This window comes from Vicugna pacos, chromosome 3 (assembly GCF_048564905.1).
Source record: "Vicugna pacos chromosome 3, VicPac4, whole genome shotgun sequence".
Taxonomy (NCBI): Eukaryota; Metazoa; Chordata; class Mammalia; order Artiodactyla; family Camelidae; genus Vicugna; species Vicugna pacos.
In genome coordinates this window covers 44,879,427-44,898,993 of record NC_132989.1, presented here as the reverse complement: position 1 = coordinate 44,898,993, position 19,567 = coordinate 44,879,427, and the positions used below count along the sequence as shown (strand labels likewise).

The 19,567-nt window shown below is 34.9% G+C and overlaps 1 protein-coding gene across 8 annotated transcripts in view; it reads right to left on the bottom strand.

Annotated features, from left to right (window-relative positions):
• The window catches only part of TMEM232 (transmembrane protein 232), a 246,282-nt gene that overhangs the window by 204,705 nt on the left and 22,010 nt on the right, over positions 1-19,567 (bottom strand). For all 8 annotated transcript variants that reach the window (XM_072958289.1, XM_072958292.1, XM_072958290.1 and 5 more), the window contains exons 3-7: positions 11,507-11,618; positions 9,425-9,530; positions 7,262-7,419; positions 3,240-3,339; positions 912-1,078 (exon numbers count right to left, since the gene is read on the bottom strand). In XM_072958289.1, the coding sequence (XP_072814390.1) occupies positions 912-1,078; positions 3,240-3,339; positions 7,262-7,419; positions 9,425-9,530; positions 11,507-11,618 (643 nt within the window). The remainder of the gene's footprint in view (positions 1-911; positions 1,079-3,239; positions 3,340-7,261; positions 7,420-9,424; positions 9,531-11,506; positions 11,619-19,567) is intronic.

Here is a 19,567-nt window from a genome sequence, read left to right as displayed (position 1 = left end):
TCATATCCTTAGATGAAAATTGTTGTATTTAACTGCCTAAGCTAAAGTGAGTTCCTAAGTATATTTTTCAATAATCACTATTTGTGTTTGCATGGCTCTTTAATAATTTACAAGGTACATGTTTTTACAATCTCCACAACAACCCTGTAGATTAGTCAGGGAGAATATGATGATGATTATGGTGGTGGTGGTGATGTCTTTTTTAAAAGTTAAGTGTAAATGGGGATTTGCAGAGCTTAATGGACCTCCTCTGAATCACACAGTCACTTGGTGAGCAGGTTTTTCCTCTTTGTAGTCAGTACTTTTTTTGTTGCTCAATATCTTAGGGTGTATATTTACTGATAAAACATTTTTTAAGCTTTAAAATAACATCCTTTTTAATTATATAATTGGACAGCTAGTTTTCTCCAATGTTGATCACCAATATCTGAGTTAGAAATTAAGAGGAGATTTTTCATATACTAGGGATTCATTTAATGCCTCAATTTGGAACCATTTTAAAAAATCAGTTGATTTTAATAATATATTAAATATTATTACATATGAATTATGGAAGCATAAAAATATTACACTTGCTCTCATTAATAGCCTGCACTTTACACATTCTTCCTTTAATAAAGAAGTAGTATCATTAAATGTCCATTTAGAAGTCAGTCTAAATTGTATTGCAATTTTCAATTAACCAGCTGAGACAGAATCTGTAAGGAAGAAGGTACTATGGCAGTAGCAGTTGGGCATCAATATGATCTTACTATCTACTGTCCAGGAAAGGTGCATAAGGCTGCATGACTTTATAGTGTCTGTGCTGTTCACTCCTCCCGCATTGTAAGTGCATCTTCATCAATATTACTGAATCAGCAAGCATGATTAATCATAATAATCTGATTCATCATACACTAGGATATACTCACCATCTCAGAATCTATGTTCTTAGATTTGTCCTTATTTTCCACAGGGCTAAAAATTAATTCAGAAGGGAGTTCTCTTCTACATATAATTTTCATGATATTCAGAATGCATTGCACATTTGAAAAGATGTTTGGATACTTGGAATATAATTCTCCAGAGAAACAAAGTGCTGTCGTAAGAAAAAACAATTTGTGAGAAATATCTCATTAATATTTGCATTGTGTTTCATTTGTCTTTTAGTTATTAAAATATAATTAAATTCAGTACTTAGAGGCTGAAACTGCTGTGCGTGTTCCTTTCTACTGAAGATTAATAATGTTATGTGTGACCCCTGGTGGTAAAATGGAAAACTACAAGGTAAATAATTCATACATAAGCATTTATATAATTCAGAACAGCAATTGCATAATGGTTGAATGCCCAATTAAATATAGTCACTGCACAACAATCCTTGGAAACTTCCAGTTGAAAATAAGTTAAGTTAGAATATATTACTCTATTTATAACAGATACTGTGAAATTGTGATCAGTGTCATTGTTTTTAACCCAACATTCTCGTTTCTTTTCAAGATGTTGTTGATCATTTTTAAACGTATATAGTTTAACCATAGCAATAATTAACATCATTCAACATAAGACTATCTCATATTTAACAGAACTATTTTTGTGCTGTTGTTTTTTTACAAACTTTTAAACAATCTTTGGGTTTCAGGCCATTGACATAGTGGAAAGATTAGTAATAACCACTCTCCTACTGGATGGCTGTACTGATAGGTAGCAGTAGCTGACAGCCTCAGGTAGGATCAGCCTGTTGACGGAGATGTAGCCTAACGAAGGCTCTACTTAACAGTACTTGAAAAGATGGCAAAATCTGAGGATTTTATCCTTATATAAAACAAAGAAGTTGGTGTTCTTGAGATCTCAACAATAACAAGCTAATGTGAGAACTTGAGGTTTTATTTAAATAATTTTGCAAAATTTATTTGCCACTGAATATTTGATGAATCACTATGCTGAATATTGTGAGGAGTTAAACAAAATTTCTAACAATGATGAAATCAAAACAAGTGATATGATAGACAGAAGTTCCTATTCTGCCAATCTACAGCTTCATCTTGGCTTCGTAACAAAACTTTTATCCAAAACACTCCACTCTTTCCTTCTACAGCCTCCTCCCTGACTTTTCCCATCAAATATTATCCCCTTTCTTGTATCGTGAGTCTCTTCATCTCTTACTCCACAACATATTAATCTTCTCTTCTTTTGACCTTGTTTTTTCATCCAATTGACATTATTTCTCCTTCCTTTCATAGCTAAGCTTTTTTAAAATAGTTCACCATCTCTATCTTAAGCCTAAATGTTTTCTTTATTCTTTATCTTCAATCTGAACTGTGCTTCCCTGGGGAATGCTCCCAAGAACAGTGACTTTCTGACTACAGAAACCCACCACCACTTTCAGATCTCCTCCCTCCTATTTCCCTTAATCCTCCTTTACTGATTGATGCCTATCACTCCAATAATCTATTAAATGTTTATGTTCCTCAAGAATCTACCCCTAGAATAAATCTCTCCTCACCACCACCTCTCATTCCCAGGTTAGCTCATGCACGGTAACACGGGTGGGTGACTGGCAAACCATCCATGTTAACCACCATGTGGTAAGTGAGCCCCAGGCTTCCCTTATTTTCCTACTTCCAACCACTGGCTGGTTATATACACCTGAGTCAACTTCAAAATTCACTATGTCCCCATGTTTCTCCAAAATGTTGTCAATTTAGAGCACCATTATCTTGACCTTAGTAGTCAGTATGTAGAAGTTAAGATTCCTCCTGAATTTCTCACTTACCCTTATATATAGCTTAGGTCCAACTGATCACCAGGTCCAGTGTTTTGGTTTTTTTTTAATCTCCTAAACATTTTTCAAAACTCTTTATCCATTTTCATTTCAGTATTCATATCCTTAACTTCTCTTGTCTATGTCATAGCTAATTGACCCCTTGGTCCACTCTCTCCTTACTGCAGTGCAGCTTCTCCATTGCCACCAGTGTTAACCTTACTACCATATGATTTTTGACTTTCTTGAAATCCATTGGGGTCAATTGTATTACAAATGAGAAAACTGAGACATGGACAAGGTCATACGTTTAGTTAAGTAGGAAATTTAAAAGTAAAACCCATGCAGTCTGGCCCCGAACCTGTGCTCTTCAACACTGCACCTATTATCTTACAAGAAAAATAAAATACAGCTTATGCTCTGTATCATGAGAGTCTGAGCTTCTCAAAATATAACATAAAACATTTCTAAGTATAGAAAATAAAAGATAGTCTACCGTATAAATATGGTTGAAACCTAAGTAAATGTTGTTTAAAACTTCCCAGGTGACCATAAAGGAAATATATAAAAATTCGTAAGAAGACCAAATAGCCAATCTGTCAAGAGAGAAAGAGAAAAGCATTTTTATGTTGTATCAATAAATGTTTAAAAACCATACGGAAAATAAACCATTTTATTATTACATTTGGTTTTGATGAGACCATTTCAAATTCACTTGAGATTATGTGCCTTTGAAATAACTGTAACACACTTATACCTAGGCTGAAATACTGGTTCAGCAAAAAAAAAAGTCATAAATCATCTCTACATTATATATAATGACCAAAACTGAATGCTATTTTCTTCTATGTCCTTTAGAATAATATTTTTCAAATTGCAAGTCATGCCCCTTAAGTGAGTCATGAAATCAACTGAGAGGCAGTTTTTAAGTAAAACAAAAGAGAAAATATTATAGTACATCACAGTTTCTTGTTTCAGTATACAAATGAATGTGTATTATGTGTGCTGGGTTGCAATACAAAACATTATTTCCTTCAATAGGTCTCAGTCAAAACAGTTTGAAAACATTGCTTTAGTTTTGTGAAATATTCTGTCTGTGCATAGTATGCTGTACTAATACCCTGATCTCCTCAGGAAAACACAAACACATACATAGACGTCATTACTAAATACACACTTTAATATTTTACTTCTGAAGTTTAAAATACATGTATAGCTAAAACTGTTTTATACAGACTACAAAAAATGAAATACCTGCAAAAATAAATGATATGTAAGATTTCACAGAAAATGAGAAAAAAACACAAACTATAGAAATAAATGGAACATATGCCTAAATTGCTGAATCATAAGATTATGGAAAAGGGCCATATAACAACAAAAACTATTACTACATCCACTATCAGGATATACATATATCTAAATCCTCTTAAAAATGATGCAGGGCATTATTACATCTACATGTAAAAAAGTTAATAAATAAATAATACAATTCTGCCAAGTCTTAGTGCCTTACCCAAGACTATTAAGCAAATAATTGGCATTCCTGGACTTTGAACCCAGGATTGTGCATATTGCATCATAAGTCCTAAACTTTCTATTATGGCAGTGATTTCCCAATATTTTTATCACAAATTTCTATCATTAAAATAAATTCTGAAAATACACCATCAATATTCGTAAATGTATCCATAAATTATAAGCATGCACCATTCATGGACTTAAAAATGAAAATAAAATGTTTATGTCATGCCAAGGGATCTCTTCATGCAGACGTCTCTGACACAGTGCTATGCTTCTCCAAGAGACTCAAGCTAAATGAGAAGGAAATGGAGAGCAACAGACCATTTAAGAGAATACTGCAATAGTCTAAAAGAGAATATTAAAGTCAGAAATATCCACTGTTATAGACAATGAATGAGAAATTCATCAGAAGAATTTAAGATTTTGCAAGGGACCGGAGAAGGATATTGAAAGCAGTATTAAGTAATGTTTAAAAATTTAATGTGGAACACAACAGAATAATACATGAACAACATATCAGTTTGAGTAACTGCTGCATCAGACCCCAATATGGTTATAAGTTTCACCTGATCCAGACGTGAAACTCTATAACTATGGTTGGAAAAAATGGTTTTAGAAGCTTTCATCTGTAATGTTCTGCAAAGCCAGGTTTTTACTGAAAAACCTGTCATCCCATATCTGAGGAATTCTGGGACTTTCTATGCATCTTTCCTCATGTCTTATTTGTGTATATACTCTCTCTGTAGCCTGACAACTTAAGCTTTGCCTCCTAGACTGAATTTCTGCTTGTCAGTTTCTTTCTCTGCTCATTCATTTTCTTCTTCCTTATTCTTTATTCTCTCTTCTTTCCCTTCTCTTTGCACTTCTTCTCTTTATTTCTCCAAGTCAGTTATCTAACTGTGTAATAGAAATGCTGAATAATATTTAGTATGTGTTACATTTTAATAGTTGGTTATGTGTTTCATGTTCTTCTACAGAAGCTTTAAGAACACAGCTTGTATTTCTATCTAAAATGTATCAAACTACTGTTGCTTATACGTTAATCTTATACATCAGTGAGTAGCCTTCAACAGTTAAGATTCTATGCTCAGAGGTAAATAATGAGGAAAGAAGGCACACAAAATCTGAAAGTACATAATATAAAGAATCAGACATTTCTGGCTCTTCCCAGCCCCGAGCTATATACTTTGTCAAAGGAGGAACAAAATGGTGCATATTAAGGCGGGTAATGCCTCTGTGGCAACAGCCTTCAATACAGCATTCTGCCAAAAACAAGAAAAGAAAAGGACATTTCCAACTGACTGTCAGATAAAAAATGAAAATTCTACAAAGGCAAGAAGGATAACTGAAATGGCTTCTTGCCTAAAATCAAAGGTACTTACAAAGCATGCCTATTTCCACTAGCTAATTTATATTGTCTAGAACAATAAAAAGCAAGCATTAAAGTTAGGAAATCTGAAAACCGAGGTAAATGTGTGGAATCATGGCTGAGAGTCCACTAGACTCTGGGTTTCAAAGTTTTCTCTGTTGAGACCTTGGATAATTCACTTAAACTCTCTAGGCCTGTTTGTAGAATGGTGGATAAAATAGCAGCATCTGCCTTTTAGGATTATTGTGAAGATGAAATAAGTTGATAAGTCTAACACATCTAAAGCACTCGTTATTGTGCAAGGCACATAGTCAAGTGCCAAATGTTTACAGCTGCTAGAAGAGTCTGTGCAAATAGTCTAAAGTTCCAGAGGAGAAGATATAGGAATTTTTTTTAAATATAGGCATGGGGTATATAAATTATAAGCAATGTGTGCAACGGCTAAAACTTTATTTTATAGCCATTTTTATTGCTAATAGAAATATAAAGGTGAGAAATGGGAGAAGGTCACCAAAGGAGTTGAAAAGGAGAAAAAAGCCAGACTTGCTCATGTTCTATGCTCTTCTACTCCATTGTTTTTCCATTATAAAAGACATATACATAGATACATGTATTTTCATGTATTATATATACACACACATATATAACTTTTAAAATCCAAAAATAATTATATAATCTTTTCTACGTCTCCATAATGAAGTGTGGGAAATAAAGAAAGAAGAAAGATGGAAAAGACATTTTAATCGTACCTGTCTCTGCCCTCAGTGCTTCTATGCAAAGCCTCAGTTCTGTGCATGTTCAAGTTCCGTTACATGCTTTCTGTATCTTTTACCAGCAAACATGTCAGGAAGGAACTAGACTTGATCTATAAGGTCAGAAATACAGTATCTTCCCAAAATGCCCTGGCTCATGAATATTTTCCTGCCTGTTTTACAACAGTTCATAATCAAAATTAAATCAGAAAAAAAATTTTTGCAAATACACTATATATGTGAGTGTGTGTGTGTGTATATATTCTTAAAGAAACCCTTCTTCTAGCTTTGCTTTTCTTTCCAATAAAACCACTAGTTAAGCTGACTTTCTTTGACTAATAATAAATTTTGCAGCAGGCAACCATGATCATCACAGGGAGTGGAACTATATAATTTCCAGGATCTCATGAATATGAGCTATGTGAAGATGGTTTCCCACCTTACAGCTCTGAAATGACATAGAATACTGAGAGAAGAACTCATCTTCTCAAATCAGGCAACAATTTAAGAGTATCAGTCAGCATTTCCGATCTAACCTTGGAAGTCATTTTTAAATGGAAAAGTGGCATTTAGAAACACTTAAAATAGAGAGGAGAAAAGCTATATATACCCAGAAGCAAGCATAAACTTGATTTTTAATTTAATGTTATTTTCTTACATAGTTGGTGAAATTATATTTTAATCAAACTATCTCCATTTGGATATCAAGCAATTACGTAGTATCCACACTTAGAGGAGATTAAAATAAACTACCAAACAAGAGAATATTCCATAATAAAACCAATGGCCTACTTAGATACTAAAACAGATGTCATGTGGCTAGATGTAATATATGTAATAATTAAAACACATTAAAGATACTTTAAAACCTACCTTTGCTAGCTTTATTTCAACTGAGTATAAGTATGTCCTTCGGAATGCATCACAACAGAGTCTATATAAAACTGATTCCGCAACAAAAAATAAGGCAGGCAGATGATCGTAATCAAAGGAAGCATGGTCCAGGGAAGCATAAAGCATATTTAAAGCTTCTGAAATATTAAAAAGTAGAAATCCCGTAATTTGTAAATCATGCTGTTTACTACATACTACAATTAAGTCTCATAATTATTTACTCAGTCACCAAGACCACATTATGGTTTAGAATGTTCACAAACTCTTTGACATCCCTCCCATCAAAAGGTGAAGTCTATACCCACTTCCCCTTGAACCTGAGCAGACCCTGTGACTGCTTCAATCACGAGAATGTGGAAGAAGGGACACTGCATGACTTCCAAAAAAGACAGTACAGCTGCCCCCTCAATCTCTTCGTCAGGATACTAGCTAGCTTTGGAATTCTAAACTGCCAGGTAGGAAGTTCAACTACGCAGAAGTCACTAAGCTGGAGAGAATACAGAGTTGGGGGAGATGGGGCAGGAGAGAGAGGAATGCCTGAGGAGCTCCAGCTGTTCTGGCCAACACAAAATAGATCACCAGGCCACATATACAGTGGTGGGGAAATGGAACAGAAATGGATGACAGAAGACAGTGCTCAAGGTAAGCGCTATAAAAGAGTAGAGTGGAAGGCTAGAAAATCAAGGCAGAGGAAATAGGGGCCAATGGAGCTGCACAAGGAAGAATATAGAGCTAAGGTCCTGGAGAAACTTGTACCTCAAGTCATTACAGGCATTCCTTGTTTTATTGCACTTGGATTTATTGTGCTTTGCAGATAATTGCATTTTTTTTTCAAATTGAAAGTTTGTGGCAACTCTGCGTTAGTAAGTCTATAAGTGCCATTTTTCCAACAGCATTATTTTTTTTAACTCAGGTCTGTGCATATTTTAGATATAATGCTATTTGCACACTTGATAGACTACAGTATAGTGTAAACAACTTTTTTGATTCAGTATTTTATTTAATAGTTACATTTCACGATAATACTGGTAAGTGTATATAAATATATACACATAGAGCAACACATTATTCATTCAGTAATCATTCACATAGTTTCTGAAATGAACTAAGCACTATGAAAGCTGTTGTTACCAGTTACTCCTGGTAGATCCTGGGTACTTCAGTTTAAACGTAACTTTTATATGTACTGAGAAACAAAAAAATTCATGTGACTCGCTTTACTGCAGTATTTGCTTTATTAAGATGGTCTGGAACCAAACCCACAATACCTCCAAGGTGTGAGTGTACAAAGAGTTCCAGGAGCTGCTATGAACAACTGAGATTTACTTGACAAAGAAGAGCAAGTGGCTGCACGCTGCTGGTAAGCCAAGATGGTTTACATCAGTATCACGTAAACATTTCATTGGGTCAGGCTGGGGACAGCACTGTGAAGAAGTGCCATAAAGCCAAGTTAAATGCAAAGTCATCCCTATCTGTCCTGTTGCTTGAAAGCTCCCAGACTGCACTACAAAAGCCAACTTATACGGAGAAATACTCTCTGACCTCATATGGTTAATATTCTAAAACTCACTTCAACAGGCATTCCCATAAAATTTGGGATAATGATAGAAGGAAATTTACTTCTTTAAAAGTAATGTGTTTTAATTTCTTTTTGAGATTGGTTGAAGGGTGGTTTGAAAGGAGACACAGGAATGAGAAGTGATAAATGAAAAGGTAATGAGTAAAATGGCTGTTTAAAATAAGTGAAAAACAAATGGCCATTTGGTTAATGTTTTACGAGAAAGAATTATAAAATGAGGAAACAAGTTTTTCTAAAGTATAGTGCCTTTTGTAATTGAAAATCACTAAATGACATTTTATATTCCTTTTTAATTAGTTACTAATTTTAGAAAAAGGAATAAAGACTCTGCTGAGCCATTCTTTTTAAAACAATTTTGTAATTAAAAAGTTGAGCAGTCAAATTCATAAATTCAAAACTACAAAAGGAACTTTCATAATGAAACACTATCAGATATTTCAATAGAGAAAGGCAAATTTTCCTTGGCTCCTGCACAATTTTTAAATATTGAAGCTCTCAAATTATGCGTTCACTGCTAATTTAGAAAACACTTAGGGGAACTAAGATGAGTTTAGAGCACATACCATCTTGGATTTCTCCTTTGCACTGAGCCAGATATACTACTTCAGTCCATGCGGTAGGAAGATGCACATGCCTCCCAGTGCCTAAGGTTTTGAGACCCAATTTCCTCTGTTACAGGGAAGCATAAAGGAGGTAAACAAAATATACACCTTTTAAAATTTAATATATGTTTATTTTTATTATTTATATTTTACTTATCAATTCTTACCATTTATTTTTATTATTGATTCATTGAAAATATAATTAAGAGAGAATGCCAAAGTCATTTTATCACACTGATGCTCTTTAAGCTTTACAGTTTGGCTTTTATTATTTCTATTTTCTGACATTTTATGTAAACTGTATTAGCGTTAAAACGTAGAGAATGTTAATATTTTCAGTAGTATCATTAGTCATTTGCTGAAAATAATTCTCACTCTTCACTTTCTAGGGACTACTTCTATTTCATTTGCCAACACAAGAATGAATCTCTGATTTCAGAAGGAAAAGTTTATTGAAGAAATGTGATTTAACAGAAATTAGCTTGATGCCAGTTTGCTGGAAACTCCAGCTACTTCACCGTGGATGGACTGAATTTAATGAACAGAAGAGAGAAAGACCGTCCCCGCCTCACCTTAACGGACCCACTCCTGGGGCTGCCCCAGGGAGCAGTCGGCCCAGTGAAGAGAAGCTCAAGGATAAATGTACCTGCTGGCAACTATCTGCATACATAAAGTGTATTCTTTTTTCTAATCAACTTTTTCATGGATTAAAAAAAAAGCTTTTTATATGGGCAACCATAAACCAAGTAACTAGGAAGTAACAACCACACTTTTAACAGGATGGCTTCCATGTGCAGCAACATAGATGGACCTAGAGATTACCATATTATGTGAAGAAAGTCAGACACAGAAAGACAGATATCATGATATCACTTATATATGGAATCTAAAAAAAAAAATCATACAAGTGAACTTATTTACAAACCAGAAATAGACTCACAGACACAGAAAACAAACTATGGTTAATAAAAGGGGAAAGGATACATTAGAAGTTTGGGATTAACATATACACACTACCACATATAAAAGAGATATACAACAGGTCCTACAGTATAGCACAGGTAAATATACTCAATATCTTATAACAACCTATAATGAAAAAGAATCTGGAAAATAATATATATATGTATGTATAACTAAATCACTTTGCTGTATACATGAAACTAACACAACATTGTAAATCAATTATACTTCAGCAAGATATCGAATTTTGGGGAAAAAGTTCAAACAAAAATTAAGGCTTAATTAAGGCTTCAGTTTTGTGCAGTTATTTCATTGACTGTTTATTATTAAAACACAATCGTATGTATATTATTTCTCTGCCAAAACTGGATCTAATGAAGAAAAAGTAAAATAAGGACTTATTTCACTTCCTCTTCTGTTTTCATGTGTTTGAAAATTTGGGAATTAATGAGATATTCTTAAAGAAATTTTTTTTTTTTAACAACTTAGGTGAATAGTTTGTTACCGAGAAAGAATAGACTACTCCGTGTATTTAGAGTGAACGTTGAGGGGAGCTTTCTTTCCTCTTTGGGACACATGATCTATCAGTTAACTTTTATTTAGAAAACAGTAGAATTTTCATTATCAAAAATTTATGTACCAGCTTTGCATATTTTGCTGTGGGCTCTTCGACTAGTGGCTACAGCCATATGAAGAATCTTCACTCAAAAAGCCATTTGACACTGGATTATTTGGTTATAAGCTTTAACTTTAATTTGCATTAGTATTTTAAACTCTGCCTACTTTTAATTAAAGAAAGGAGTATTCTTATTTTTTTCTTTCAGTATTTTAGAACATGTAATCATCCAACTACAAGAGAAAGTTCACATACTAAGTAACCAAACAGCATTCAATTACCGGGGGGAGGGTATAGCTTAAGTGGCAGAGCACATGCTTAGCGTGAACAAGGTCCTGGGTTCAATCCCCAGTACCTCCTCTAAAAAAAATAAAAAATAAAAAGATAAGTATACCTAATAAACTCCTCCTAAAAATAATAGTAAAACCAAAAGAAAAAAATTTTTTTAAATAGTATACCATTACCTTACATCTGACAATGTGTTTTCTAGCTATGTCCAACAATTCTTCCTCCTTTTTTGGATTTTTTGTTTGGTTGAATCTCAAGATGAATTCTTCTGTGATTGAAAATGGTGACCTAAACGAAAATAATGGTAATAATAATAATTATAGCTATCAGTTCCAAATTTTAATTAATCAACTTCCAGTGGCTAAGTCTACCTATTTTCTTAAAAAGTACTTTACCTTAATAAGAATGTTTCTCACAAACATATCAGTAAAATAATGTGTGTGTATACATATATATATTCACATGCCTCCTAGATTGATCTTTTAATATTCTTGGATTGAGAAACATAATTCTCATAACATCAAAGAACTTTGTAGCCTCTGAAAAAAAAAGTTTCTGAAGTAGCTGCCAGAAGTCTTGTTGGTATAGGCCTTATTCACAAGTAAAATCCAGCATTTCTTCAATTATGTTGAAAACTGACTTATCTCCTCACATGTATTAGTGTTGGTTCAATTTAAGCTAAACCATTATTCCTTCCGTGCAAGTGGAATCAGTCCAAACGTGGCTGAAGTAACGTGGGCAGGAGAGGAAAGATGTATGTAGTAAGGTCAGAGAGGTGACAAGGAGTCAGACTGATTCTGGATGAGATGGGAAGCTATTACAGGGTTTTGATAAGAGGAGGGGCATAACTCAAGTGAAGTTTTAACAAGATCATTCCGATGCTGTGTTAAGAATTGGAGTCAGGGTGGGGAGGGGGTACCTAGGGAGACAGCACACATAAAATTAGGTGAAGGGTCATTTGGCTTGGATCAGGATTACAGCAATGTAATTAAAGAGACGGGTTTGAATAATGGATATATTTTGACATTAGCTCCAACCAGACTGCCTAATGAATTAGAAATTAGGCATTAGAGGGGAAAAAAAAAAAGGAGCCATGACTGAACTAAGTAACTGAAAGGATGGAACTGATATTTATCGAGATAGGGAAGGTTGCTACAGGAGCAGATTTGGGGTGAGGATAAAGAGTAAGTTCAGTTGGCCATGTTCTGTTTGAGATGGCCATGGCCATCCAAGTGGAGATGTACAATCGGCAGTTAGATGTGAGTTTCAATTTCAGGGGAAAGATATACATTTTGAGTAATTAGCACACATATGGTAAAGTCTTGTGAATGGAACGGATCCAGCAGGGAAAGTACAGAGACAGTAGGCAAGTATTTCAAAGAGAAGTGAGAAAAACAAGTTGAGGGTATATGCAAGAAAATGAGTAAGTGATTACAGTGACATACCACAGAGCTTAAAAACGGGCATGGGATCCAAGGTGACATCGGGGGAATAATGAACAGGTAGTAGAATCAATGAGTTGTTTATGTGTTCAAATAATTGTTGGAGTCATGCTATTCATAGGAATGATCTGAGAGAATAAAACACATTTTTTCAACAACTTACTATATTCAAGATTTACTGAATTAGTTACTGTGTGGGATATAGAAAAAAAATGAATAAAAATCAGATTTTGCCCCTGAGGAACTCACAGTCCTACTGGGAAGACATATATATATAAAAAGTAATCACAATGCCACAGAATCACAGAACAAGGAGAGATAATGGCATGGTGCCCTAGAAACTAGAGCCAAACATAAATATTCCAGTAAAGAACAACTAATGGAATGACCAACTCTTTAACTGCCGCCCTAAGTGACTGCACATAACCAGTCACTAGATCTGTGAGTACTCACTGACTAACTCCTACGTTATCAGGCACTAAGCCTGGGACTGGGATACAGTGGGGAAAGAAACACACAACCTTGCCATTGTGGAGCTTATAGTAGAACAGCGGAAGAGCCGAGGTGTTAGAACTCACAGTCTGCTAGAATCAGGCATCTGAAGTAACTTCACTCCTGACTTTCTGTTCCCTATTTCACTCCTCCTTTTGGAGACATCTGCTTAGACAGATATGGTAAAAGTTGGCTGAAAACTCTCAATAGTCATCAGAGGTGATACATCTTTGATCGACATGGACCTACTCTGCATGAAGAGTCCAAATCAACTTTAATCCTCCCATCAGTACAGAGTGTCATGGGAATTAGGATAAAGTGGACTCTTTATCCATTTAATTTCTTATAAATTTCATTAGAAATTAGATGTTTTTTAAAAAGTATTAACATAGCAGTGCTGTTTATAACAGACTATACATTCAGGGGTACCTCCAGACTCTACTGCCTCCAATTCTACCCAGCAGCAACAGTCCAGATTAATGGGTCAGTGCAAAATTTTGTGTACCTTTCTTGATGCTCACAAACATAAAACAACCTGTGTACACTCGTTTTAGTAAATGCAACCAGGTATACAACACTATAGCATGCTTTCTTCATTAAACTTATCAGATATTCAAGTTCAACTAACCCTAATATGCAGCAGTATGGATGTACACAAATACAATAATTCCTTTATTAACTGACATATCTCATTACTCCCAGTTTAATTCTAGCCACTCTAACTGATGCTGTAATTTTTAAAAATCCTTGTACATAGGCCTGATATTCAGTAGATGAACACTACTTTGATTTATCAGTCTCCACACTGTGTTGACAGCTGAGTATTTTGATTATTGTCTCTGCTTGTAAATATATCTAAAGACATCATAAGAGAATAAAAAGGCAAAACTTCAAATAACAGACCATTTTTTCAACACATAGAACTGACAAAAGGCTCATATCCATAATATATCCAGAATATATAAAGAATTCCAAAAACAACAGAAATATAAAGAGGCTTAAACAGGTAATTGACAAAAGAAATCCAAGTGGCCAATAACTAGATGAAATGATGATTAACATCATTAAAAGGGAAATCCAAATTAAAACCATCTCATTTAAGCAGATTTCCCCACCACCAACCACAGAAACCCCTCAGACATACCAAACACACTCACACACACACACACACACACACACACACAATACCCAAGGGTTTCAAATACAAATTAAAAATATTTTTTCTGAAATTAGATATTTTATCTCAGCTTTTATATAGGCTCCGAGAAAAATGCATTTATATCATTTTATTTCTAAAGCAGGGTAAAGCCTCAGGATGAAAATAATATCTAATTGAATTTCTACGCTTAGAATATATTTTATAAATAATTTCAGTTTTATCAATTATTTTTCAATATGGATTGTGGCCTGTGATGAATTATTAAAAACATGGAAAGCTAATGCTTTTTAGCTTTCTGTATAGAGACTGAGTACATTAATTGGTCTCCCACAGCTCATGTCAATAAATATTTAATGGGAAATATAGTTCTTTTAACTATTTATTGTCCATCACAAATAGAGGTTGTTACACAAATTAATGCTTCATTAATGATAAACAATCCATAAGAAGCAAAAGGAAACTTGAAAAAATAAATCCAGGCATTTGAAAGGAAAATATATCTTAGCTACACATTCCAATTTATTCAAAATATCAAAAGATTTCACAAAGAAAAATGCAATCTACTGTAAGTGTGAAATTGCAGTCCTATGAAACAGGTAGTGAATAAAGGTCATTATGCCAATTTCATATGAAGGGAATATACTAAAGTCTTCTGACTGTGGGGATACCCAATCCGGGTGACTCTTTATTTACATTATCTGTAATTCAAAACTTTTTTTAAGCTGATGATTCATTTGTTCAGTAAACATTTAATGAAAGCCTCCCACATACAAGATATTTGCTAGATGCAATGAGGGCTAAGAGAGGAGTCAGGCCTGCTCATAGGAAGCTCCCAATTTAGGAGGGAAGTGAGACATGTCACAAGTGATTAAATATAATGGAAAAACACACTGAAAAAACAAAAAAAAAAGGAAATAAAATCCTCTGGGACACTCCGAAGTAGAGATCATGATTCCAGCACTGGCTAGTGCTACAATCTTTGCTTAATCATTTAATCTGTGTGAGCTATCATTTTCCATCTGTGGAAAGGAAGACAAAAGCTTGTAGAATTCTGATAAGCATTAAGCTGGAACACATCGTCGAGTTCCTGGCATACACTCAGCACTGGATCACTATTAGTTACAAGCATTATTGTTTTTGGTTAAAGATTCAGAAAAAGCTTCTTTGCAGAAATGGCACTTGAGCTGTAGCTTGACGTACAGAAAGGAACTGGACTATGACAGAAAGGCAGTCATCCTTTCAAACTCATGTCTGCGTTTTCCTGGTCACAGGATCACCACCTAGTGATCTTTCCCAGTCTTTCTGGCAGCAGGGTATGACCACATGGCCAAACCAGAGGGTTGTGAGCAGATATAATATATGCAAATCTCAGGTCACCTCTAACTTAAAGACAGGTCAGTTCTCCTAGAATGAGATCCTTTTTTTCCTTTCCAGCAGACTGGAACACAAATATGGTGTTGAATAGGCTTTGATTAGGCAGATGAGTACAACGATGAGATAATGAGGATCCTGAGTTTCTCAATGACCCTAAAAACACAGCCTTCTTGTCAGCCTAGACCCGCTGGATTCATAAGTCCCTTAAATACACTTCCATCTTGCTTAATCCACCGAAATTAGAGACCTCTTTTTATAGTTGCTTCAAATTTACCCTATCAAGTAGAAATAAAGAAAAAGAATAGTTTTAACCTAGCACAGAGTGACAGAATGCTTAAAATCAAGATTGGAAATAAAGATAGAAATGTTAGGTTGAGATAAATACAAATGGCATTGAGTGGCAGTCTGTGGCAGACTTACAGTTGCCTACATCAATTTCTCTTCTTTTCTTACTAAAAAATTCTTTCTTGTAGTTAGGTATGCATAAATGTCTAGGTTTCAGCCAGTAAAATAAGTAAAATTCAGACAGTTCTGAGGAGTCTCCTGGAAAATCATACAAACCCTTCTTCAGTCCTTCCTCTATTCTGCTGCATGAAGCATGACTGTGATCGCTGGAGCTTCAGCAGCCATGATAGACCATGAAATGCCTTTAAGAGTAAGTTGCGTGCAGAAGGTAGCCAGTTAAAAGGAATCTCAATCCTGGCTCTTCATACCAGTTCTGAACTGACTACATTCAGAAAAACTTCTCTTTTGTTTAGCTGTCATTGCTATTTTAGATTCTCTTAGTTACAGTGGGTACTAATTAAATATTATATACAGACTTTTGAGTTTTATTTGATAAATAAGAGGGAATCATTCAGCTGAAGAGTGATGAGATTACAGCTGTGCTTTAGGATGACCAAACTGAAAGTCCTATGTTTAATGGTTTGGAGTGAGAAGTGACTACTGGTAAACAGTGGGGCAACTATTTCAACGACTTAGGTAAGAAATAAAAGTCTGGACTGCAGTTTGGGCCATAATAATGATAAAGAGTGAGTGAATGTAAGAGATTAGGTAGAAGCTAAATCAATAGGGCTTAATGACTAATGGGATGTGAGAAAACAAACTGTGAGGGCAGATATAGAGATCATCTTAAGGTTTTGAGACAATCGATTAGTAGCAGAAGTTGGCATCATGACAGTTAGATGGAGGAATGTGGGGAGATGATCCTTGCCATTCTGGCCATACTATGATTTATCTGTGAGACAACCAACTGGAGAGGTCTATACTCCAAGCAAACTTGTGAGGCAGGCATTAGGAAGCGGAAAAGATCTAGAAATAAAGATTTCAGATTTACCTACACACTCAAAGCCATGAAATGCCAAGAGGAAGAGTACGGAGAAAAAAGAGTCAAGGGAGATCTTTGGAGGCAAGAGAGAAATAGCAATAAACATAGTAAGAAATTCAGGAAAGTACTGCAACAAAATTCAAATGTGTGTACAATTGGGGTGTAAACTCTTTATCTGAGAATTGTTCATGGTCCCTGCCGAGCCAGTGGGTCTAACTTCTATATTAACACCATATGACTCCATCCTCCCTTGCCCCCACCATGGCTGACTGGGTCACAACAGACATCTGACTAGGCCAATCCAATCTTCCCTCCAGGGATTTTTAATTAGCTGATACATTACTTAGCCAATGTTAGAGCTGAAAGTTCATGTACAGCCAAGCAGTGCCTCTGCTGAAATGTCATTCAAGACAAAAATTACCCCAAAGCAGAGAACTAAGTAGTGTAGCCCTACTGGTGTAGCCCTGATCAACATTTGTTGGATGGTTTACGGATGTATAGCCAGAGTTTGCAGTCTAGTATAGATATAGACTACATCTGTTGACTCTTTTATCGCCAATGTCTCTTACAGAAAATACAGTAAGTACTGAATGAACAAATGAGGCCTGATTATACCTTCTGCTCTCAGGTTCCACAAGACAGCCCTACATCCTTCCATTACACTTTTCTTTTGTTTGAGTTAAGCTGAATGTGTGCTTGTTCCATGCAAAGAAACAATCCTAGACTGATATACCAAAGAATAGATTGAAGACGATGATCTAAATGCACATCTTGCAGAGATAGCAAGACTATGGACACTGAAAGTATCATTAGAGTTAATGTTTAGAAAGTCAGTGGAGATCTTTAAAGTAGTTTCACAAGATAAATAAAAACAGAATCCAGATTTCATAGTGTAATAAATACATGGGTTAAAAATTAATCTGGCTATACTTTTGTTCAGTTTGGCATATGGGAAGGTGAAAAAAGTGAACTGAAATAGATGGAAATCTTGAGTATCAACCAACCTGGCTGGTACTTCCTAAACACCAGAAGTACCAACACAATTACAGAATGATCTATTTGAATAAAAAGAATGAAGCTGGAGGAATAACCCTCCCAGACTTCAGACAATACTACAGAGCTACAGTAATCAAAACATCATGGTATTGGCATAAAAAAAGACATATGGATCAATGGAATAGAATAGACAGCTCAGAAATAAACCAAAAGATCTATGGTAAATTAATCTTTGACAATGGAAGCAAGAATATACAATGGAAAAGACGGTCTCTTCAGCAAGTGGTGTTGGGAAAACACAATAGCAACATGTAAGTCAATGAAGTTAGAATACTCCATCACACCATTCATAAAAATAAACTCAAAACAGCTTAAAGACTTTAAATATAAGACAAAACATGATAAACCAACATCCTAGAAGAAAACATAGGCAAAACATTCTCTGACATAAATCAGCAATGTTCTCCTATGGCTGTCTACCCAGGCAACAGAAATAAAAGCAAAAATAAACAAATGAGATCTAATTAAATTTACACGTTTTGCACAGCAAAGGAAACCAGAAGCAAAACAAAAAGATAACGTACAGAATGGGAGAAAATATTTGCAAATGATGTGACTGACAAAGGCTTCATTTCCAGAATATATAAACAGCTCATACAACTTAACAACAAGAAACCCAATCCAAAAATGGGCAGACGACCTCAACAAGCAGTTCTCCAATGAAGACATTCAAATGACCAATAGGCACATGAGAAAATGTTCAATATCATTAATTATCAAAGAAATGCAAATCAAAACTACAATGAGATATCACCTCACACCTGTCAGAATGGCCATGATCACAAAGAACACAACAAATGCCGGTAAGGATGTGTAGAAAGGGCAACCCTCGTTTACTGTTGATGGTAATGTAAATTAGTGCAGCCACTGTGGAAAACAGTATGGAGGTGCCTCAAGAAGCTAAAAATAGAACTACCCTATGATCCAGCAATTCTATTCCTGGGTATACATCTGAAAAAAATGAAAACACTAATTTTAAAAGATACATGCACCCCAATGTTCATTGACAGCATTTACAGGGCCAAGACATGAAAACAACCTTAGTGTCCAACAACAGATGAACAGATAAGGAAGATGCGGTATATACATATAATGGAATACTACTCAGCCATAAAAATGAATTTGCAACATGGATGGACCTGGAGGTTATTACTCTAAGTGAAATAAGTCAGACAGAGAAAAACAAACAAACACCATACATTATCACTTATAATTGGGGTGCAAAAAATAAAACAAAAAAAAATTTAAAAAACACAGAAACAGACTCACAGATATAGAGAACTAGTGGTTACCAGTGGGGAGACGGAAGAGGGGAGGGACATGATAGGGGTAGGCTATTAAGAGGTACAAACTACTATGTATAAAATAAGCTACAAGGATATATTGT